Source organism: Cotesia typhae, unplaced genomic scaffold (genome assembly GCF_013202065.1).
Source record: "Cotesia typhae breed Kobodo isofemale line unplaced genomic scaffold, CoteBio_Ctyphae contig_5, whole genome shotgun sequence".
Classification (NCBI taxonomy): Eukaryota; Metazoa; Arthropoda; class Insecta; order Hymenoptera; family Braconidae; genus Cotesia; species Cotesia typhae.
In genome coordinates this window covers 9,366,444-9,389,942 of record NW_027423757.1, presented here as the reverse complement: position 1 = coordinate 9,389,942, position 23,499 = coordinate 9,366,444, and the positions used below count along the sequence as shown (strand labels likewise).

Here is a 23,499-nt window from a genome sequence, read left to right as displayed (position 1 = left end):
GTTTAGTCGCCTCTACACTCTATACTACACTGTGTGCTAGGAATAAAAAAAAAGGGGGGCAATCGAGGTACGTCGATTGGTTAGAGTTTAATGTAGAGAGTACTGATAGCGAAAAACGAGCTTAGGAGCGAGATACCAAGACTGACGGAATCCATCGGGTATTCAGCACTGCCAGCTGGTTGGCAAGGGAGTCTCAAACGAGCAGCAGTTACCAGTGTGACGCGGATTCCCGTGAGCGGATCGTATCGTACTGCTGATACAAGCTCCGTTCATCGTCGCCGTCGTCTGTCATCATCACTCATCATCACCACCATCTATTCACCATTGTCATTGTCATCATCATCCTCTGTCTCAGCCACCAGCATCATTTAACTCTTGAATCGTTGTCCTGGGCTTTGAACTGAGTGATCCTGGCTGTCATCCTGGTTGAACTTTAATGGATTGAAGATTTTATCATTATCAACTATTTAAATACACTTAATAATAAAAATAAAATTGAATAAATTGCAAACTCTGGTTCTTCCACTGCTGATGGGCCTGCAGTACAATCGCTCCCACTAGTTAAATAGTGTGCTCCCGCGTTAGTTCATAGTGACACACTCATACCAGTGCTCAGAGAAGCAAGAGCGATAAAGAAAGAGACAGTGTTAGAGCGAGAGAGAAGTTTGATCTGGGGGACGACGTAGCAAGAAGAATTCTATCGGTGTGGCAAGCAGTTCGTCCCTGGCAGTCGGTCTCATCACGTCCTGTCCCGTCCCGTTTTTTTTCACACACACATACATATATTATACATAACACATCACACAACACTCAACACACATAATCACTTCGGACTACACGGACACCTGGCTGTTGTATATATAAACAAGTTGACACAGTAATATACCAACGACGTACGCACGCACACTTGTTTTTTGTGTGCGCGCAAACGACTCAAGATGGCCGCTGACTCGGGAATGGAGACGTGTCCCTCCCCAGAAATTGCGGACTCCAGGAAAAGGCCTCTTGACTGCGACGCAGAGAACGGAGCCACCAAGAGGTCACACTACGGAACAGGTAATTTTTTTAATTATTTTTTTTTATATTTTACTAATCACTCTTATTTTAATATTATTTGTCCTTACCAGTGGTTACCGAAGTGCATTGTATATTTGTCAGATAAGAGATTGCTCGGGTTAAATATACATATATATGTATGGATGTGTATGTGTATGCGTATGTACCTCTTCGTTGGTCACGTTACTACTCCCTCTATTGCTATCTCGCTTGTGTGTTACGTCGCGAGGGAGTCGTCAATGTTTAATTCTGATACGATTGACAACTGAATAGTGTTATATCCTTGGTGGCAAAAAGCAGCGCCAGTACCAGCACCTGCTACTGCAATGGCATGTTCAAGTTATATTATTTATTACTTGACAATAAAGTTTTCTGTGCTTTCGAGAGTGTGACACTTTTTGGAAGTTATTCCATTGACTTGCTAGTATTTCGAAAGGCCTAGTGGATTATATTTTGTACAGATATATACATACATATATACATATATATCTATATGTACATACGTGTTCGACTGTGCCCATGTGTATATATCACAGAGCTCTCTACGTCATATCAATGTAATACCACCAGCAGGAGTAGCAGTAATAGCAACAGCAGCAGCAGCAGCAGCAGTAGCAGCTTTATTTCTCACTGTCGTGATATATATTTTAACGTTTGTACTTATAAATATATTGTTTTATAAATCTCGTTTGATTTAATAGTCGTCACGGGTGACACGGCGCATTTTCGAATTTGACATTTGTCTGCGCGTGGGCGGCCGTGAACGACGTTTTAATGGAAGTCTTCTCTAACAGCAATGGTAATAACAGCTGCTGTATCATTAAATTGGTGATTTTGCAAATTTCTTAAACTTTATCAAAAATCATTGTTAGTTGATCTAGTACTAAACCTCTTAGTGTGTTGTCTTAATTTTTAATTTTTTATATCGTATGCTACTCTGTGATAAAATGGAGTTTTAATAACAAACATTAAGTTGTATTATTATAACAAAAGTTTATAGAGATACAATTAAAAAATTTTAACAGCTAAGTTTTGACAGCAGTGTCACTATGAAAATAAATATCGTTGGTAAGTTATTAAATATATATCTGTATTAGGTTGTGGGTCAAGGTCGTAAGTGAACCAGTTGGAACACTTGTCAAACAGCTGTTTACTTATTACTATTATTACTTTCTAATTTGAATTAGATTTTTCTTTGTCATTAATGTGAATTTTATGATAAGATAATATACTCGCTGTCATTTTATGTATAATAAATTTTGTTATTGCGTTACACACTGTAAATAATACTGAAAAGTAGTAAAAGTGTAAAGAATAAATTTATATTGCTACAAACTAATAATTTATTTATATTTTATTTATGTGTTGCAGCAGGAGGAGATGGAATGTACCATCTTAAAGTACTTGTACCAGGGGTGGCTGCTGGGGCCATCATCGGGAAAGGTGGTGAGACTATTGCCCAGCTACAGAAAGATACAGATGCTAGGGTTAAAATGTCTAAAGCTCGGGATTTTTATCCAGGTAAAAATGAGAACACTGAAAATAAAATAGTAAACAAAGTTGGATCAATACAACAAGTAACATAACATATGTATGCCATGCATTTTATTTTATTACTTTTTTATATTGATTGTAACCCCAGGTACCTCGGAACGTGTGTGTCTGATAACTGGAAGTGTTGATTCCATAATGGCTGTAATGGATTTTATAATGGAAAAAATTCGTGAAAAACCTGATTTGACGTCCAAGATAACAGTGGACTTTGACTCTGGCAAAGCAACTGCTGAGAGAGACAAACAGGTACTTAATTGCTATACTTGCCTTCTGTAGTAAATATTTTTTTGCACAGCATGATATCATATTAAGGGAATGTTATGATTGAATTCTATATCAATGTCAACTACTTTATTATTAATGACAACCAATTTATATCTATTAATCTTTTATTTTTTTTATTTGTGTAATTATAGGTTAAGATACTAGTACCAAATAGCACGGCGGGAATGATTATTGGCAAAGCAGGAAATTATATAAAACAAATAAAGGAAGACTCTGGATCGTACGTGCAGATAAGTCAAAAAGCTAAAGACTTATCTCTTCAAGAGCGTTGTATCACAGTAATAGGTGAAAAGGAAAACAATCGTAGTGCATTACTTATGATACTTGCTAAAATTGCCGATGATCCACAAAGTGGCACGTGCCTAAACGTCAGTTATGCTGACGTAAGCGGCCCGGTAGCCAATTACAATCCTACAGGCAGCCCCTACGCCCAAGCACCTGGGACCGCACCCACGTACCCAACTCCAGCTGGCCTCAATACCGGTAAGATCCCTCAACTAATTTACCGCCGACTCTACTTTTAAAAAAAAAAATTTTTTAAAAAAGTCGACAAAAGTTTATTGATAATTGTTCTTTCTAACTTTTATAATAATTTTTTTTTTTTTTTTTTTGTGTTTCAGTGAGTCTGTTGAACGGTGCTGGTTTGAGTTTAAACTTGAACCTAGGCGCTGCAATAACGGCCGGTACAGCACCTGTAACGACTCAACTTCTCGAGCATATTAAATTGAATTTGAGAAGTACGGGTTTTTCCGAGGCAGCAGCAACCGAAATTCTGACGGCGATTGCAACATTAGCCAAATACAATATTCTGGGCATGGGTATTGGCGGAATGCCAAGTGTGAGTTACCTTGGAAATCCAATCGACAGCACAACATCGGCTAACGGGTCAAACAACAATGGAGGAGTGTTTGGTCCAATTGGTACGGTACCGACACTGGGATCAACGTCGCCAACTCCAAGGAATACGCTCGAGAGATACGAGGCGTTTGATCCATTTCGACAGAACAACACTGCTGCTGGTGCCATTCATCTGAACAACAATTCATTCGGATTGGGCACAAATCAATTGTCACTCGTAAGTAAGAGTCCTACTCAGGTAGACACCAACAGCAAGGAGACCAAGAAAGTAGATATAGAAATTCCAGAGGTTATAGTGGGAGCAATACTGGGGCCCGGTGGTCGCGCACTCATTGAGATTCAACAACTAAGCAGTGCCAACATTCAGATATCTAAGAAGGGTATGTTCGCGCCCGGTACGAGGAACCGCATCGTGACTATCACGGGTTTTCCAAATGCTATCGGGATTGCTCAGTACTTGATCGAACAACGGATCAACGAGGAAGAGGCTAAACGAGCGCGTCATAACGTCATTGCCGGCATGATCCATTGATTCCACGCGACTCAACCGCGGTCATCCCCATTATTGACTTCCATTGTTTATTTAAATCCACTCTGACTAAATGAGGGTAAATTTTACCGATCTCCCTATAAACATCAGGATCAAGTTTATTTGCAATTACCGATTATATCTCTACTTGGTCACTCTTGGTCTCTACAGCTACCTATTATAATAGTAATAATTATAACTGGAAAAAGTAATTATACAAATCTCTCGTCTCTGTCGTTATGCATCACTATTTTAGGCGCTTATTGCATTGCCAATATCACCATCTCATGCATCTATCACGGCTCGTTAACATTTATCAATAAGATAATTATTAATTAATTAATATATATATATATATTACATCGTTATTTAACTATTCGTTAAACATTAATACAATTGTTCTGTGATACACCACGTTACGGGGCTTTATCACACATTCATTATGTATATTGAAATACACCAAGACACTCTCTCACATAAACACATACAACACAAAGGTACACTGGATATAGACCTCGGCGAGAATAGTTACAAAACCACTCTCTATGTGACTACTACTACATTTTCATTTCGTTTAAATGCGGGTAATGTTGAGCGCAAAAAATAATTTATTTGTTTTTCATCTCTATTAGATATATACCTTTTAAAGCAATCCTATATATTAATAACGATTGTCATAAAGTTTCAAATGAAAAATTGCAAATTTTTTTAATAACAGTTGGTATACTATCCATAGAAATTGTGCTTTATATAATTGACAAAAAAAAGTTTTTTTTTAGAGCTTTCAACGAAGAAATAATTAGACTGAAATTTTAATCTCTCTTTTTCTCGCTTATTTTTATCTTTATCATTTTTTTCTTGCAATTTTTCTCTATTTCATCTGACAAATTAATTTTTTTTTCCTTCGTGTTAATTTGTCGGATCAAATTCAATAGTCAATACCAAAGATTAATTTTCACAAATCCAGATTTATATTCGTTCTTGTACAATTTTATTTTTTTTTGTTTTTGTTTTCAATGAATCTTTAAAAATAAATATTAATATAACTGGCTGGTCCGGTTGTATATTATAACTAATAAAAAAAGAAAATATATATCTATGTATTATAAATATATACATATATCTTTTTCATCGATCGTTATATTTTTACGCGATTACAGTCGCTCAAAGTTTATATATTTACAGAATTATAACACATATCTTTTATACTTGATCCATTGTTTACTGTATATTTAAGTAATTAATTCAGTATATAATATATTAATTGTTATTTTTTCATATTATTAATTTTTTATCATTCATATAATATATTAATATATAATATATATATTTAACCGTAAAATATTAATTTTATTATTTTTTTAATTTTAATTTATATATTATTGTTAAAATGATATTAATTTCAATCTAATAATTTCTTCTTTAAAAAGCACAAATTCATTATTATTCCCATAGGAATATTTAAAAACAGGAATATTATTTTTTGCGTGTTACATTAATGTTGTAGTAAATAGTTGAAGGAAAAAGAAATAAATTAAAGATATATCTACATAAATATATAAATAACACATACACTAAGTAGCTTTAGAAATAGATGATGATGGTAATAGGAGAGAAAAAAAAAAAAAAAAAAAAAAAAAAAGGTCATACATAAATGATCGTAAAAAAACATTAATAAAAATGGTTCATAAATCAAAGATATATTGTACAATATACAGGACAACAGACAGGATACGTAAAGTGTGTGACCGAATATTTTTTTATTCCGTACTGGAGATGGTTTTAGTAACCAAAAAAGGCAATTATTATGTCCAAACCAATAAGCAATTGCTCGAGTAGATCAATTTTTTTATAGAAAAAATAAATTATATATATCTATGTTTATATACATACACAAGTGTGTGTGGATATAAATAAAATAAAAGAAGAAATATATAATAATTGAATTATTGTCGCAATGTCTATGTCCAACGTTCCACTTGTTGAACGAGTGGCCGATAAATACTTTTGTTAGAAAGTTTTTAATAATAATAATAATATTAATAATAATAACAATCCGTGATTTTTTGAGGTATTCCAGGATAAGGCAATGATTCAGCGGGTCATATTAAAATAAGTGATAAACCAATAATAAATACATAATATATATAATAAAAAAAAGAAATAGAATTTTATGATGACGAATTTGGGATTGTTTTTACAATCAACGTATAAGTTAATAATGGCGCTGGCTCACCACTCTTCAAAATATAAAAATAATTGTATATTTATAAATAATAATATTGCATAAACAATATACACACATATTTATAATATATGACAGAGAACAAGTGAGATAAGACGAAAGAAAAAGAAATAATTATATATGAAGATTAAGTATAAAAAATATATCTAAAGAGGTTAAATTAGATTGTTGAAAAAAAAGATAATTCATATAATCTATCATGGTCGAAAAATTTTATCTAAATATATATATATATATATATATATATATATATATATATATATATATATATATGAATATTATTATTATTATTGTGAATGATAATAATGATAATTATTATTATTTTAATGAATTTATATTATAAGGAAGACGATGATATTGTTGACAAATAAGATTTGCGTCCGCCAGCAAAATTTTTAACGTTTTATCTTATTAATTGTCTGTTATCTGTTATCAAATTACTGAGTATCATCCTCGTGAAACAAAGTTAATAGATACAAGTACTACATGCATATATATAAAGAACATCGTTAACTTGCGTAATAAACAATGAATAATTTTTGTAGTTAGGATTTAAAGCGAGAGATTAAGTAAGCTCTATCGAAGTTACAAATAGAATTATCATTATATAAATTATTATAGACGCTCGTTATTGTTTATTATTATTATTATTATTATTATTAATTATATAATCACAAATACGGTGACACCAATCGCAAGATTTAAAATTATTCTCGACTAATGAGGTAGAACAATAATTAACTGTTTTTAAATAATTTTAATAAATTAATTTCGTTAATTAAATTGAGGGCAGCATTGCGCCTGAATGTTTAAATAGACTAAGTTGAGGGTAATCATTCAACAGCCATTTATCGAATGCTGGTAGGTTACCTGAGGCCATTTATCGCGCCTTTATCGCTCTTGCGAATCACTAAAATTCGTTATTACAATATATACATGTATATTTAATTATCTTTGAGCTTTAAGGTAATGATAATTCAACAGAATCGCGTTTCGTGTTTTAATTAACGACGTTCACGTTTTTATGTACTATAAATAAATAAATTTATACATAAATAAATACATACACACATGGATTTATTTATTTATTTTTAACAAATAAAAAATGGCTAAAACTGGTTAAAATGCGCGTCCATATAATCATGGAAAAATACGAAAGCAAAATTCTAAATGAATCGTTACATAAAAATATTATTGAGTCGAAAATTATTTAAAAAATGCTAGATAAATAATAATAATAATAATAATAATAACAACAAAAAAAAAAGCAAATATAATTATAAAATTAATAATAAACGATCGATCGACTTTGGTCTTTTTATACGATAATTTACAACTCGTAGGTGCATGAGGGCTAGGGATATTCGGAGGGTAAGTGATTAATTGATTAGGGCATTTGAAAATAATCCGTGACTAGAGATTTTGTGGGAAAAAAATCAATAAAAGAATAAAATAAATTTTCAAGCTAATATTAGATTGAAAATTAGAAAAAAAAAAAATCTTTTAAAAAAAATTGCATAGTCGTGTGAAAAATGTAGACAATTTGTTTTGCGCAGGAAAAATAGCTTCACGGCAAGCAATGCACGACGAGCAAGGATGATTCGGAAAAGGAGCTTTCTACTGCGTACCTGACAGTAATCACAGTTTGAACAATAAGGTCGATATTACACTCACATACAATCACTGTTGTGCTCGTGATGTCAACGAGAATGCCGAGAAGCTGGTTTTCCTTTAACGTACCGCGGAAGATACGGTCCTCCTTGCAAGTATTAGGTAAGCGTCAAAGAGATGAGTTATCAGACTATAAAAAAAATTAAAAAAACTTATAACAACAACAACAACAACAACAACAGCAACCAATGCCTAATTAAATTCAAAATTTAGTAAAAAATATTTGAAAATAATTCTCATACGTTTATTTGTTGTTTCGGATAGTTTCTGTAACTTGTAGTGTGTTATTGTGGTTTGTTTATTATTGTTATTATTATTATTACTACCATTGTTAATTTTTATTTTCAATTACTCGCTTTACCTATTCCACTGCCACGCAGAGTCTGTGCATGTCTCTTTGGTGATCCCAATTAAATGCAATTACCGTAGAAATATTTTATTATGGATTTAAACAAAACCCTTTATGAAAACATATTGAAACAAACGTAAAACTATATAGTTAGAAAAATAAAATAAAATAAAAAAAAAATTAAAAAAAAACAAAACAAAACAAAAATAATAATAGTTACTAACTCTCCGGTTTACCTTGGCCTACTAAGGTAATCTCTTTTTGATGAAAGGAATATATAGACAATTGTATAAACGTCTAATGTGTAAATGTATACTTACATTTCGCATTTAAAAAAGTAATATATATATTAAAATATAATATACACTACGAGTTGTTAATTTATATGAAAATTCCAATAAAATTAAATGTGATTTACTAGCCAAATAAGTAAATAGTTACTATGTGTAATCACATTTAATTTAAAGCGTCGATTTTTTGTTTTTTAATTATTTAATTATTATTAAATAGTTAATGCCAGCACATTCACCATGATTTATCGTAGATAATTACATGTAACGTATTTACATATTAAAGAAAAGGAAGAATATAAAATAATAGTTAATTGTACATCGTAAAATATTAATTAAAATAGGTAAATCAAGTGCAGAGTTTAAAACATACACACGTTATCTATTTGTTTTCTTATCTGTGCTGTTAATGGTTAAGAAAATAATTGGTAAGTGTGTATGTGTAAAATGGTCATATTATGGTAAAACACTTGTAATTTGTAGAAAAAAAGAGTTGTATCTTTCTTCATGTCATTAAATATTAAAATCATTAATCGTTAATAATAATAGCGGTCATTAATTAATAATTATTGGCCAATGATAATTATGAAAAATAATATAAAAGGACAAAAAAATCTATATATATATATATATATATATATATATATATATATATATAAATACAATAGTTATAGATAATTAAATACAAGAGATGAATTAATATTTTGCACGTTGAGCAATGTTATAAATGAGTAGCAATCAGGGAAATGTATTAGGAATTGAATTGAAATCGATTTTCAATTTACAGTGAAAGAAAATAATAATGATAATAAAGAGATAAACAAAATATATAAGAACGTGATAAAATGAAAATATTAAATCAATAATAGTAACAATAATAATTATAGTAGCAATATAAAATGATAGAAAGAAAAAACATAAACGTTAACAATTAAAATAATAATAATAATAATAATAATAAAAATAATAACAAACATCTTTTACCATCTCAAGTGACATTGTCACGTTACTTGGCTGTGTGTGCTAGGCTACATCATCTCTCATCAATATAATAAATAAATTCACTTTCTTACTCTACTAATATAACTAAATTTTTAAAAAAATTTATTTGTCGAACAATTATTAACATCTATACATATAATCGTCTTAATTAGAGAGTCAAATTTTGTAGTTTTTAGGAATTTAAATCATTCTCATTGTCATCCATCATCAATAAATGTCATTATTTTTTTTTCTTCACATCTAATCACTTCCTGTTCTACACTATCATTATTGTCATTATATTTATATTATATATATATATATATATATATATTATAATTGTAACCATCATTAATTAATGTCATAAGTCATCACTATTTTTTTTCTTCCTGTAATAATTCTTTTGTCATCACTAAATAATTCGGAATATTCCATTAATTGTGTCATTGCAAATTATCATTTATTAATGAAATATACACAAAAAAAAAAAAAAAAAAAAACGAAAACCGAAAGAGAGAAAATATGAACGATTAAGCAAAAGAGCGAGAGCGTGATATGTAAAAAGAAAACGAAAGAAAGGTATATTTAATTATTGTAAATTAAAAATATATGTGTCACTACTAATATATATGATCCATCAATTATATTCAGTGCCATAATAAGAGCACGTTTTTATTCTTCCTCTTGAACGTGACTACAATTGTTGTTAAATTACTTAACAGTGATATTAGCTGTTAATAATTATAAATATTTAATAATATATATGTATAAAATACATATACACCATATTTATATTTTACAATAATCAGATTTATTTGTATAGTCATAAAATTTTTCATCATCATTAAAAATGCATTAGTCGAAATTTAAAACACAATGGTGCTGATGAATTAATTAAATAATTAATTGAAGAAAATTATTATTGAGAAAGGATAGAAGAGATTAAATATATCTGTATGTTGTGTAGAAAAGGTATTAATTTTTGTATTTCAGATTATATATTTATAGATTTATTTTATTTTTTCATGTTATAAATACATATTTTTTGTTTTCTTTTTCTTTTATTTACTTGAAGAATTTATTTGACGGTTTGCATAATCACTGTTAATTAAAATAATATATACAAAATAAATTAAATAACGATTTATTACACATTGCATTGCATATAAAATAATTAAATTTTCACTAATTGAAAATGAATTTATAGTACACATCGCACTTGTTGACAATAGAATCTAATTAAAAGATATGTTCAATTTTATCGAACAATATATATATATATATTGACACAGAAAGAGAGAGTGAGAAAAAAAAACTAACTATAAATAAAAGCCTAAGATTCATGTAGTCGCTGTACATCAATTACATCACTGTTAATAATATTTGAAGTCGTTAATGCATCACTTTCATTAATTTTAATAATATTAATAATTATAATAAAAAATAATTTATCGAGATAAAATCAGTGCCGATTAAAGAAGGCTAAGAGGTGTTCAGGCGGTAAAACCAAATTATTTAAAATTATTAAAAAAAAAAATATATATATATATATATATATAAATATATTAATAATAAATATATTATTTAAATAAAACCATAATGGTGAGAATGGTTGTGTTGTACAAATTGTACGTAAATGTTAATTCGTTGGGTATGGAGTTATAGATTTAGGTTGTTAATACGGTAATATTATTTTCGGTAAGGATAGTCTAAATATTTCAAAAAGAAGAAATAAAAATAATAAATTAAAAAAATGTAACACTATTATTATTCATGAGTGAACAAAAAAAAACATCTATTATAATAAAATCCGTAAAAATTGTTATTAAACGTAGCGCGTAGAAGCTTGGGGAGAAATATATAAATTAAAAAGAAATAATTAAGTACCTTGTTGAGTATAAGTATATGCATAAACAAAATGTTTTAGTGATAATGGCTAAATACTGTCGAGCAAAGCGTGTAACGATTGCAAAAAATTTTAAATATTAAATAAAAGCACGATTAATTCGCGCAAAATAATTATTGTGTAAGCGACAAATCAAAGATCGCTTAGACTACTCACGAAGTAATTATTGTTTTAAATGAAAAACAAAAAAAAAACAAGAATAATATTAATTATATAAATAAATATTTAAATAAGAATGTTATTTAATCTAAATAGATGTAATTAAATTATGTTTTCTCGCAGATACTAAATGTGTCTTTGTATGTCAGAGGAGTCTTATTATCATTATAAGTCTTATCTGTAGACAAATGTTACATTAACTTAACTCTTTGACCTCTCTCTTTTATTTGTGTAATAGATTATTATTATTGTTATTATTATTATTATTATTATTATTATTATTATTATTATTATTATTATTATTATTATTATTGTTATTATTATTATTATTATATTATTATTATTATTATTATTATTATTATTATTATTATTATTATTATTATTATTATTATTATTATTATTATTATTGTGCGACGCGATGCAATGTATTAAAATCCAATATGCAAACGATTATTAACATTTAATGTTACGTTTACGATTATGATTAAATACTTATGCATATATATTATTGTTATTATAATTATTGTATAAATAATATATATGTTTATTTATTTTATCATGTGGATGATAATAACGAATTTGAGCAGCTCACTGCGATTGTAGTATGTATATAACCTGGGATTAATTCGTTGTAATTTAACGCGTATGATCAAGTATTGTTCCTTACATTCCTTTGGCTATAATTGTAATTTAAGAACTTTAAGAAAAGAAATATTCTCTCTTGTACCCCGTGTATCTAATCACACAATCAAATCATTTGTCGCCTTTATCATAAAAATGTCATCGCGTCCAACTTATGACAAAAAAAAATGCTATAATTATTTATTAACTAAAGAATTTTATTGAGAAGAAATAAATTTATTAGCATCGTCAATTCTAAAATTAAAAAGAAATATAATTATATTAAAAAAAAAAAAAAGTCTTAAACAAACAATCAAAGAAATTTTTTTTTGTCAATCGATCATGCTTATATTATTTTTATTTCTTAAAGTCATTAAATCATGCTTCTTTATTCGCTTACCTTTATTTCTTCATTATTATTAATAATAAAAAAAAAAAAAAAAAAAATACTTTAATCTACATCTTCTATTTCATTTCACTTACCTCATTTTTATTCTTATATTTTTACTTAACGATATATTTATTCATTATTTATCAACTATCATTATCATGTTTTATCTGTGGAAAAAAAAAAATTGTAAACACAAACGCCATGTAATGAAGAAAAAAAACATATATAAATATCTATCTATAAATTCTACATTCTTGCACTCTCTAAATGCGTGACAAAACTATAACAACATTTATTATTATCATTATTAATTAAAATTCCGTCAGTAAATAAATAACTTACATTCATAAATTCTATTAATAGTTATATAAATCTATTTAATAAAAATTGAGTGTAATTTATTATTTTCGATCAATGAAAAACAAATGCAATAATTAATTCGCTTAGTAAAATAAAATCAAGTTCGATATAATAATCATTGTAGAGCGTACTATGGATAAATAAATCATTATTTAATAGTTTATTGAAGTAATTGTCATGCATAGGATAGTAAGAGTTGTCTAATTTTAAATTTGCTAATTAACTAAATAATTAAAAATAATAATAAATTTTTTTAATCAAAGTTAAATTATACCATGCATCACATGGCTTGCCAAGCTGTAAAAATAATTCATTGTTTTTTTTTTTAATTTTTTTATTTGTTAAATATATTTATTACTTTACACATAATTATTACATATGTTTATTTTCAATGAAATTCACAATCGCAATATTTATATTTTTTAAATTATTTTTTTTATCGTTTCACTTTCTCCCCGGGTATATTTTAAATATCTCGGGGCTAAATTGTTATTGCTAAACATTGTAATTATAATTATTATTATCACTAAATATTATTGCAAAAAAAATATTACGAAAAAAATAACAAAAAAAAAAAAAGAATTATATTTTAATATATATTATTCTACATTTTAAAAAACATTTATTTGCATTCACAAATTGTTAAAAGTTGATCGTTTTCATAAATTTATTATTAGTTGAATTTTTTTTTTTTTTTCAAACATTTTTTTCTTAATCTTTTTTTCTATCATTTCAATGTTCAATATTCATAAATATATAAAATATAATATATATATTAACTATTTTCATTCATGAAAAGCATCGTTACCTGTATGACGTGATCATAAGAGCATAATAAACAATCGCTCATTAACTGCATTCTGTTGTTATTCATTTCACGACCCGGCCAAACCATTTATTTCCATGTTTCCATTTAATTCAACAGCGTCGCAAGGTCATCATTCACATTACTCTTCACTGCAAGCTCTCTTTATACGTAATTAAATTAATTAAACAAAAAAAAAATAATCAAATACTATATAAACGAATTTTTTAATAATTTTTCTCGATACAATAACTTGTTAATGCGTCTTAGGTGATATATATTTAAATAAAAACTAATTAAAGAGCGTTATAATAATTATTAAGATATGTTAAATTAATTATAATGTCAAATTTACTCATGTTATTACATCAAAGTCAGGAAGGCTGGTTTTTTTTTTTTTTTTTTAATTTCAAAGAAGAAATAAATATTAATAATTTTATTGATGAAATTTAAGTCAATAGTTACCTTCCTGTACTTTGATAATGTACAAAAATTGAAATTGTTCTTTAGAAATGTACAAAGCTATTAATTGTAAAGCAAAAAAAAAATCATACGATAATTATTAAACTACTATTATTAATTAATACTTTACATTATCGTAAGATTTCTATTAGGGCCTTTTATTATTAATATTAGAGTGTAAATTATGTTATATCTAGTAAAAAATAATTGTAACATGAGATATTATGACATATCGTATTAATTATTAGTTGTTATTAGTAATAGTAAATGGGTATTGAAGAGCGAAGAACAAAAATTAAATAATTAGTGTAAATATTTATTTCTTCTGCATCGTTAATAACTTTTACGTCACCTATATCAACGTTATGCATTCCATTTATTAATTATTTTGTAGATGTTATTATTATTGAAAATTATAAAACACTAAAATGAATGAAATGATAAAAAAAAAAAAAAATAACAACAACAAAAGACGGCACTAGTCAATAGTTATAATGTATTTTTTTATGAAAATGATTTAAAAATAAATATTCTATTAATTAATAACAATTTTATGTCGAGAATCTTAAATAAAAAAAAAAAAAAAAAAAAAAAAAGATAGAGCTTTAAAACGAGAAAAATTTTAACATTATTTCTTAACATTTTTTTTCTCTTAAATATCGATCATTTAATAGGTAAGTAATCAATGACGAAGTAATTCTATGACACAAATTAATTTATTTCTATAAGCATTACACAATTATTTTTACTTATAAAATATTTTTTTTTTTTTCACTTGAAAATATCTATTTAGTTTTTATTATTATTATACAGACTTTAATTTTTTTGTTATTAATTTTTAAATGTCTAAGACAAAATTTCGGAAAATAATCTACGTATATATTAATAATTTATACCAAAATGTGATACATATAAAATAAATGTATTTACTTAAAACTATTTCTATTAATCATGCAATAGATAATTACATTTTTGAATGCTAATTATTTAATATTACTAATTGTTCATTTAATATATATGTATATAATTATTCTCTTTTTCTTTCATTTAGTCCGTTTCTCTAGTTTTGTTTTAAATATTTATCTGTTACTCTACTTTTATTTGTGCCTTTGATTTATTTAATTTAATTTTTTTTTTTTTTTTTGTAATATATTTACAAACGACATGATTGGTTTTTTGTACGTTAAAAATATGCATCACGATTTTTAATCTATTTTCACTTGACTTAATATATTTATAATGTGTATTAAATAGCAATGTGTCATTTTGTCTTTGATTTAATAATTATTCGCAAACTGACAGACTACATTTGTATCGTCATCATACGTAACACTCATACGTTCTCATTAACACGCATAGCATACGTACAATTATTAAATAAAATAATAACTAAAACGGAATATTGTTCTTGTATATATTGACTCAAGTATTATTTATACTAGATTGGCGACAACGGAAGTACATAAAATATTTAAATTATTCATTTATTATTTTAATAATAAACAAATAAAATATACCTTGCAGGCTATAAATGCATTGAATGCTACGAGTAGATTAGATTTAAAAAAATATAATCACAATAATAGTTATAATGTCGCTTTATCAGATTTTTTTTTTGTTTATTAATAGAATGAGTGAGAAAAATTCTAAAGATAATTTATAAAATATTACGAAGGATCTTTTGTACTTTCCATATCTAAAAAAATGACTTGAGATATGGTTTGAGCAGCCTGTTTCTTTTATCTCATCTCTATTTATCTTTCATTATTGTTTTCAATTACTTATACCATTTACTTCTAATAGAAAATTATTTTAATTCAATTGACAAAAATATTATATATAAATTATATCAATTCTTATTTTTTAATTATTTCTTAGTATAAACGCTAGAAAATATTTTAGTTTATTCATTATTTATTTTTTTTTTTTATTCTAAAAAAAGAAAAACTAATCACCGGTAAATGCAGTTAAAAAAATAATAGAGATTAAGTAAAATAAAAAATATATTATAAATAAAAATAAACTAGGCCCGCGTTTTATATCACGTTCAGTAAAGATTTTTAAAATAAAATTTTTAGAATGGTAATTATTTCGATTAGTCTAATTATCAACTACTAATTCCATGTATCATTATTATCATTTTTTTTTTTTTATTAATGACTATTTAACGATAGAGAATAAAATTAACCAATATTATGTTGTGATACCCGTAGTTTTAAATACTTTGGTGTAAATGAACTACTCAGTTAAACTATTACACACAATATGTTTCTGCAATGTAAAATTTGTTGAGTTTAAATATAATAGTATTAAAAAAAAAATTCTATTCTCTATCGTAATGGTCTTGATAATAAAATCAGGACCACCGAGCACTTCTTATTTCTAATAATTATAAATTAGAATAAGAAGAGGGTGGTCTGCCTTGCTTGCTACTTGGTCGCTTCTGGAGGACAGTCGGGCTGATTATTAGGATGAGCTGCTGTAAATGCCGGGTGGTTTTCTAAATGACGATCGACCCTCAGAATTGTTGGGAAAGGTCTTAGGTCAACATGAAACCTCCTTGCATTAAATATTTGCGGTACTAAGCAACAATCTGCCAAAGTTATTTCATCTCCCACGCAATATTTACCAGCACTCGACGAGAGTAATTTTTCAACAGCTAAAATAAACAAAATTCAATCTTTATCATTCAATATCCTACATCACATCATAAACTGCTTATTCATAATAAAAATAAAATACCTGTAAAACCACGCGTTATCCAATGTTGTGCCCATTCTTTTTTACGTTCCTCGCCGACATAAATTAAAACAACTAAATTTTGTAGCGGCTGAATACCGCTAGATATAACTTCACATATTTCTCTAACTCTAGCTCTTTTAACAGGATCTGCTGGCAGTAAAGGCCGGTGTGGTCTGGTTTCTTCCAAGTATTGCATAATATTTAACTAAAAAATATAAAACCATGTTTGCATAAATTATCACTTATTATCAAGTATCACTTATCAAATATGCTATATAATATAATCAATGAATAATTTATAATTATTTTATTTATAGTTAAAAATTTTAATAGCTATTACTACTTACTGATTCTATTAATGTATGATTATCAATATGAAGTGCCGGAACCTGTTCCATCGGATTAATCTCTCTATATTCATTGCAATGTTGCTCACCGCCAGCTTTTACCAAGCTTACTGGTTTTATATCGTATGGTATTTCTTTTAAATTAAGAGCTATCAGACAAAATATTCAATTAATAAGTTATCTATTTTATGTATAAATATATTTTTTTATTAATACATTCATAAATATGATACTAGAAAAACCAGACATCTGATTATTTATTTTTAAATAAAAAGTAAATTTTAATTATTACTTTTTTATAAAAAAGAATATATATATATATATATATATATATATATATATATATATATATATATATATATAAATTTTCAGATGTATTTTATTTTTAGTATCATTAATAAGATAAAAAATAAATAAAAATAATTAGCATACCAATTCTCACCCTCCACGAACAAGAGCTCCGCCAATATGAGTACAGGACCGGCTGCAATATAAAATTATAAATTCATTAAAAAATATTCATCGATAAAATTGCCCATGCATATCAAATATATTTTATCATTAAAATATTTTCCAGTGGCATTTAAACCAAAAAAATTTGAATAAATAAACGACCCAATTGGAGTTTACGTGCAAATCGAGCAAAAAATTTTTAAACGCACAGATTGTAATTATCAAGCCCCAGCAATCGCCGGCAAAGGGGTTGAGTGTCTACAAACTTGCGACTAAAAATTCATCAATCCATTAAATGTTACATGCAATATTAAATATCACTGCAAAAATTTACCTTGCCCATCACGGACATACTGCCAAATATATTTATAAATCGGACGGATAACTCCAAAAATTTATCACAAAAAAAACTTATTTATCCTGGCGTGTGTGTACGTTGTGTTGTAAGAAATCTCTTTGAAAAAAAAAAAAATTTATAATCCAGTCAACGCGCGAAACTCTGCTCCTCCTTCCACCTTTTATTCGATTCCAGACATCCCATTCCACTACTCACTGTGCAAACCAGACGCGATATTATTCCTCACCAGCATCAGCCAATCCCAATCAACATACAGACATCTCAACCACGTAATATAAAATTACTTGACCCGTCTCATCCTCACATTTCTTCGCTTCTCGGCGTTTTCATCAGCACCGTTAATTATCTCTTCATCATCACCAGCCAATAAATCTCAACCAATTAATTCTTCAGTATCTAAAAAAATAATCAAGTACATCAATCAAAAGCAATCAATAAACTGACAATTGGATCATCAAGTTGATGATTAAAATCCAGTTTCATTTATATTTCATCACCGGGCGCCTTTATTGATTGACACTCCTGACATTTATATCCAATAGAAAATGCTACTATTATAAAATACTATTATAAAAATATACATGCTTGTGTCTGTCGTGTAATAAATAAGTGTACATACCTATACGGCATATTGAGCATGAGCATCAGCAATGAAAATGAAGTTAGATGAGATAATCCTGAAGTTAGTCGTCAGCTGTCAATTTTAAAAATTTTAATAACAAATTAATTACAGTAAAAAAATACTTCTAAAAATTTTCACTTGTAATTTTTATTAATTTTCATATGTGGAATTTTTTTTTATAATAATTTCATTATTATAAAATTTTAATATTTGCCAACTTCAGTGTCATTAGATGAAAATTAATTTAGCAGGTATTTATTAATTTTTAGAATTTTTTAACAAATAAATTATAGCAAAAATAAATGAGAAAAAAAAATTGACATTTAAAGATTTAAAAAAATTATAAATGTAATTTTTTAGAAAAGATTTATTTGTTAAATAAAATTAAAAAATTATCAAGTGGCTGCTAACTTTACTGTCATTGAAAAAATTTCAATTAAATAATTAAAAAAAAAAAATTTTTTTTCACCTGTAAAAAACTTGAAAAACTATAAGTGTAATTTTTTAGAAATATCTTTTTAGTTGTAATTTAATTAATAAAAAAAATCAAAAATTTTCAGACGTCTGCTAACTTCAGTGTCATCATGAGCATGAGAATTAAAATGAAAATGGAGATCCAAGCACTTCGGCAACAATGTAATTTTGTCGGCGATTAGAAACTAGTTTTCTTTTTACTAGCACCAATACGTAACATCTAGCTCGTGGTTCGGTCTCGTAACCTTTGTTTTCTTCAATAATTTTTTATTTACTCTAAATTGACAATTTTTTTATAAAAATAGATGCTCCTGCATAAATTAAGCAGGCACTTTTATTGATTTATGTCATGAATTTTATATTTAATAATATATAAAAAATTCTACAATAGTTGACATTTTTTGGAGGTTAATAAAAATTGAAAAACTACTGTTTTGAATATATTGACAGTAAAAGTAATTTATAAACAATGTTGTGGCGGTGGGCAAGGTTTCGGTTACGAAAGTATTTTAAACCAATACCGGCTGCTTATGCTCAACAAAGAAAGCATAAATTAACAAAAATTTATACTTTTCTTGCTTGGAATATAATCGGGTTGACTCTTTATTCTGTTCTTAGGCAAAACTTTCCTCCGACAGAAGCCGAAGAAAAAGATACAAGTAAATACTATACCTTGATTTAATTAAAATTTTTTTATTGATACATAATTTATAGTTGTCATACTTTTCTATTGTTCAACTTACTCAATAAATATCAGATGTCTACTGTTTTAATTATCGTAAAACATTAAATTTATTATGACACTGAAGTTGACAAATATTAGAAATTTTTTTATAATTTTATAGCAATGAAATTATGATAAAAAAAATTTGATAAAAAAATCCACTTGTGAAAATTAAAAAAACTTATGAATGAAAATTTTTTTATTGTGATTAATTTGTCATAAAAATAAAAAAAATTGACAGGTGGTTCTTTGGTTAATTTTTTATTAATGAAAAATTGATTAATAATTACTATTTATGTTTCAGGTCGTTGGTTTATTAGATTATTACAATTAGAAAATGTAAAACGTCATAGCATGTCTGGATTCTCAGTGCAGATGGTGGATTATATTGAAGAACCTGGAGAATTAATTGTAGATGGACAGGTAGTAGTTAAAAAGAAAGAATTAAATCCGGAAATTCATTCTAAGCTTGAATAAAAATTATCAATTTTTTAATGTAAATAGTTGATAATTATAATGTACAATACTGTTTAAAATTTTTAAAGTAAATTTATAATACAAAAATAATTTTGTATTTTTTTTTACTGCTGTCGAAAGTATAAAATAATTATTGCATTTACTAAAAACTATTAACAATTGTAAATGGGATAAATACTTTTTGTATGTACAATTAATTAATTAATATTAAATAGCATAAATTATAAATTAAGGCAAAGATCGTCGTAGAGCAACTGCGCCAGCTGATGATTCATTTTCAGGATTTAACTCCTTCAATCTTTGCTCCATTTCACAGAGCAATGCTGACCTACAAATAGTACAATTATGATAAGGTGATATCAGGATACGGAGCAAAATACTTGATATTGTTATTCAATAATACTTACCGATACTCTTCGTATCTCATAACAACTTCCTCTAATTCTTGCTTATAAAGTCTAGTAAGCATCGCATTGAAACAATCGAGTTCTGGCAAACGGAATAATTCCCATCGTAATTTTCTATCAAGTGTTATCGATGCTCTGCTGTACACGTATAACCAATGAGGTATTTCTTCATTCAAGTAAGGGTTTGCTGGTACTAATACACTGTGGGAATGGAAATGAGTATGCCGTGGTGGTGATACAATGCCTACTTGCTGTTGTAGTTCCGTAGGATAACAAGGGTGCTCATATTGTGCTTGCCTCGTGATATGACTAAAATAATATGTCAGGTTTAAATAACTTGTTTTTAGAAGAGTAATTTACTCTTAATATACTAATTAATTATGATACTGAAGTTAGCTTACAACAATCAATTTTTTTTTAATTTTCACATGTAAAATTTTTCTATAAAATTTTTTTAATAATTATTTCATTGTTATAAAATTATTAAAAAATTTCTTATGTCAATTAACTTCTGTATCTTAGTTAATAAATTAAAAAAACATACTTGACATAATAAACACCATATTCAGGTGACTCGATTCTCTCCCAACCAGTGGGAAGTCCTTCTTTTTCCAACGGATGAGACCAATGAGTTGTTTTAGTATTATGATCAATATAATACTTTCTTCCTCGCAGTGTAAAATCAACTGACCACCCAGGAGGAAGAGGTAACTCGGCTGGCTGTTCATTACATGAGCTCGATCTTTCTGAATGTGCTCGACTGTATCTAAAAAAAAAAAACAATCCTATTACTTATCAGCTACATATAAACATATGTTGAGTAAAAAAATTACCCCGGGTTATGATAAGCTTTATTGAAATCATCATAAGCTCCGTCAGTTTCAAAGGGTATATAAGGCAATTGTGGTGTTTGAACACGATCAAGATGATACTCTGAACCTGCATACTGGTTAACATATGTATGCGAGGAAGATATGGTCGGTGATAACCTTGGATGATATAACGGCGTAGCTGTCCTGGACGCAGCTCCTTCAATAACTCCTGGATTAACAGACAAGCTAGCGAACCTAGTCAAAAAATAAATATTTTAATATTTATACGTCTGTTGACATTACTGTAAGTTATTATTAGCTTACCTTTGAGCTAAATCAGGAACAGAGCTATTTGGTGTGTATTTTCCTTCATGACTTCCTAAACCTACAGCACTTGTCGTTGTCTTGGTGTTGCCAAATTTTTGCACCATACTCGGTTGTTGTGATACTGGCTAATTAATTAAATAAATGTCAAATTACCATACATATTTAACTTAATGAAGTTTTGAGGTTAATTACCATTGTAGCAGGAATCGCTGGTTGATTATGTTGTCTTCTATTTCTTCTATTAGGCTCAGTAGTCCATACGTTAATGACTGAATAATTAATGTCAAAAATTAATAAAACAATAACAACCATTGACATTGGTAATTAAAAATTAAACTTACTTGGCATTTCAGGTGGAGTTTCTTTCTTGACATATTTACCTACAACACCTTCTTTAATTGTTCTCAAATCTTTGTTCTTTCGTGATAACATTGTTGTAAAATTAATTAAATAAAAACTAAATTCATTACTGAAATAAATAAAACTTAAATTAATAATATCGAGTTTGTGTTAAAAAAAATTCACTGGGTATTTTATCAACATTGTTATCATTTTTGAAATTGCCAGCTGATAAATCAAAATACGTTCTACTTTTTTTTTTTTTTTGATTGTTATTACAAGAATCAACTAAAAAATTTACAAATAATACAAATTACTTTAATAAATAAAAAAAATAAAAAATCAACGTATGTTGACTTTTTTTTGCTATTTTAACAAAGCGCCATCTTTAAAATTGAATTATAGCGCCACTATAAAAAATTATACCCGCGATATTTAAATTATAAATTAATATAAATAAAATTATACATGAAAACACGATGACATTTAATTTAGCTGTCACTTGACAATTTTTTAATTTTCTTTAATGAATAAATTATGGTAAAAAAAAAATTATTAGAAAAATGAACTTTTAAGAATTTTAACAAATTAAAAATACAATTTTTTAAAAATAATTTTTTTTTTTTAAAGAAAATTAAAAAATTGTCAAGTGACAGCTAAATTTAATGTCATGAAAACATGTAAAAAAAATCAAGCTTTTAATTACACAATTAAAATAGAAAAATTAATATTGAATATTGATATCCGAGTAAAATTTTACGTTTTTTTTACCGTGTTGTTTTTTATTCATCATCTGTACAGCGCGAGTTCTGCGGAATGAAGATAACTAAAATCATTATTTATTTATACATCTAATTTTTAAATGTTAAAAATATATTATACTACGGTTAAACAA

At 27.0% G+C, this 23,499-nt stretch overlaps 3 protein-coding genes across 11 annotated transcripts; 1 reads left to right on the top strand and 2 right to left on the bottom strand.

Moving 5' to 3' along the window:
* The first annotated feature begins 179 nt into the window (after positions 1 to 179).
* On the top strand, positions 180 to 20,809 carry Pasilla (RNA-binding protein Nova-1-like protein passilla). Of its 9 annotated transcripts, none has more exons than XM_074248604.1 (7): positions 217 to 1,056; positions 2,428 to 2,577; positions 2,699 to 2,856; positions 3,027 to 3,378; positions 3,516 to 3,970; positions 20,137 to 20,177; positions 20,547 to 20,809. In XM_074248604.1, the coding sequence occupies exons 1-7, from the start codon at positions 939 to 941 to the stop codon at positions 20,560 to 20,562; spliced, it is 1,290 nt and encodes a 429-aa protein (XP_074104705.1). In that variant the 5' UTR covers positions 217 to 938; the 3' UTR covers positions 20,563 to 20,809. The 9 variants fall into 9 exon arrangements, 8 of the variants coding, with proteins under 8 accessions (XP_074104704.1, XP_074104703.1, XP_074104705.1 ...); XR_012479853.1 differs by lacking the exon at positions 20,137 to 20,177 and adding an exon at positions 8,084 to 8,300 and having other exon boundaries at positions 223 to 1,056; positions 20,547 to 20,685; XM_074248607.1 differs by lacking the exon at positions 217 to 1,056 and adding an exon at positions 1,361 to 1,855 and having other exon boundaries at positions 2,431 to 2,577.
* LOC141531101 (putative maleylacetoacetate isomerase 2) lies at positions 8,702 to 19,276 on the bottom strand. Its single transcript, XM_074248621.1, has 5 exons — positions 18,399 to 19,276; positions 18,044 to 18,095; positions 17,612 to 17,760; positions 17,265 to 17,469; positions 8,702 to 17,181 (listed from the first exon to the last, which is right to left on the bottom strand). The coding sequence occupies exons 1-5, from the start codon at positions 18,414 to 18,416 to the stop codon at positions 16,952 to 16,954; spliced, it is 654 nt and encodes a 217-aa protein (XP_074104722.1). The 5' UTR covers positions 18,417 to 19,276; the 3' UTR covers positions 8,702 to 16,951.
* Positions 20,809 to 22,987, bottom strand: LOC141531097 (protein salvador homolog 1). Its single transcript, XM_074248613.1, has 7 exons — positions 22,607 to 22,987; positions 22,458 to 22,534; positions 22,263 to 22,390; positions 21,960 to 22,193; positions 21,671 to 21,892; positions 21,127 to 21,435; positions 20,809 to 21,047 (listed from the first exon to the last, which is right to left on the bottom strand). Exons 1-7 carry the CDS (start codon positions 22,695 to 22,697, stop codon positions 20,948 to 20,950), a joined length of 1,161 nt encoding a protein of 386 aa, XP_074104714.1. The 5' UTR covers positions 22,698 to 22,987; the 3' UTR covers positions 20,809 to 20,947.
* Positions 22,988 to 23,499: the final 512 nt, after the last annotated feature.

What these genes read in the sequence shown, in the direction of transcription:
- Pasilla (XM_074248602.1), top strand. Translation starts at nt 939, where the DNA reads ATGGCCGCTGACTCGGGAATGGAGACGTGTCCCTCCCCAGAAATTGCG. An exon ending in AGCTCGGGATTTTTATCCAG is followed by an intron (nt 2,578 to 2,698) that starts GTAAAAATGAGA and finishes TTGTAACCCCAG; the next exon opens with GTACCTCGGAACGTGTGTGT. An exon ending in CTGCTGAGAGAGACAAACAG is followed by an intron (nt 2,857 to 3,026) that starts GTACTTAATTGC and finishes GTGTAATTATAG; the next exon opens with GTTAAGATACTAGTACCAAA.
- LOC141531101 (XM_074248621.1), bottom strand. An exon ending in TTCGTGGAGGGTGAGAATTG is followed by an intron (nt 17,761 to 18,043) that starts GTATGCTAATTA and finishes TTTGTCTGATAG; the next exon opens with CTCTTAATTTAAAAGAAATA. An exon ending in ATCATACATTAATAGAATCA is followed by an intron (nt 17,470 to 17,611) that starts GTAAGTAGTAAT and finishes TATATTTTTTAG; the next exon opens with TTAAATATTATGCAATACTT.
- LOC141531097 (XM_074248613.1), bottom strand. Translation starts at nt 22,697, where the DNA reads ATGTTATCACGAAAGAACAAAGATTTGAGAACAATTAAAGAAGGTGTT. An exon ending in GTTCCTGATTTAGCTCAAAG is followed by an intron (nt 22,194 to 22,262) that starts GTAAGCTAATAA and finishes TTTTTTGACTAG; the next exon opens with GTTCGCTAGCTTGTCTGTTA. An exon ending in ATGAGATACGAAGAGTATCG is followed by an intron (nt 21,048 to 21,126) that starts GTAAGTATTATT and finishes TACTATTTGTAG; the next exon opens with GTCAGCATTGCTCTGTGAAA.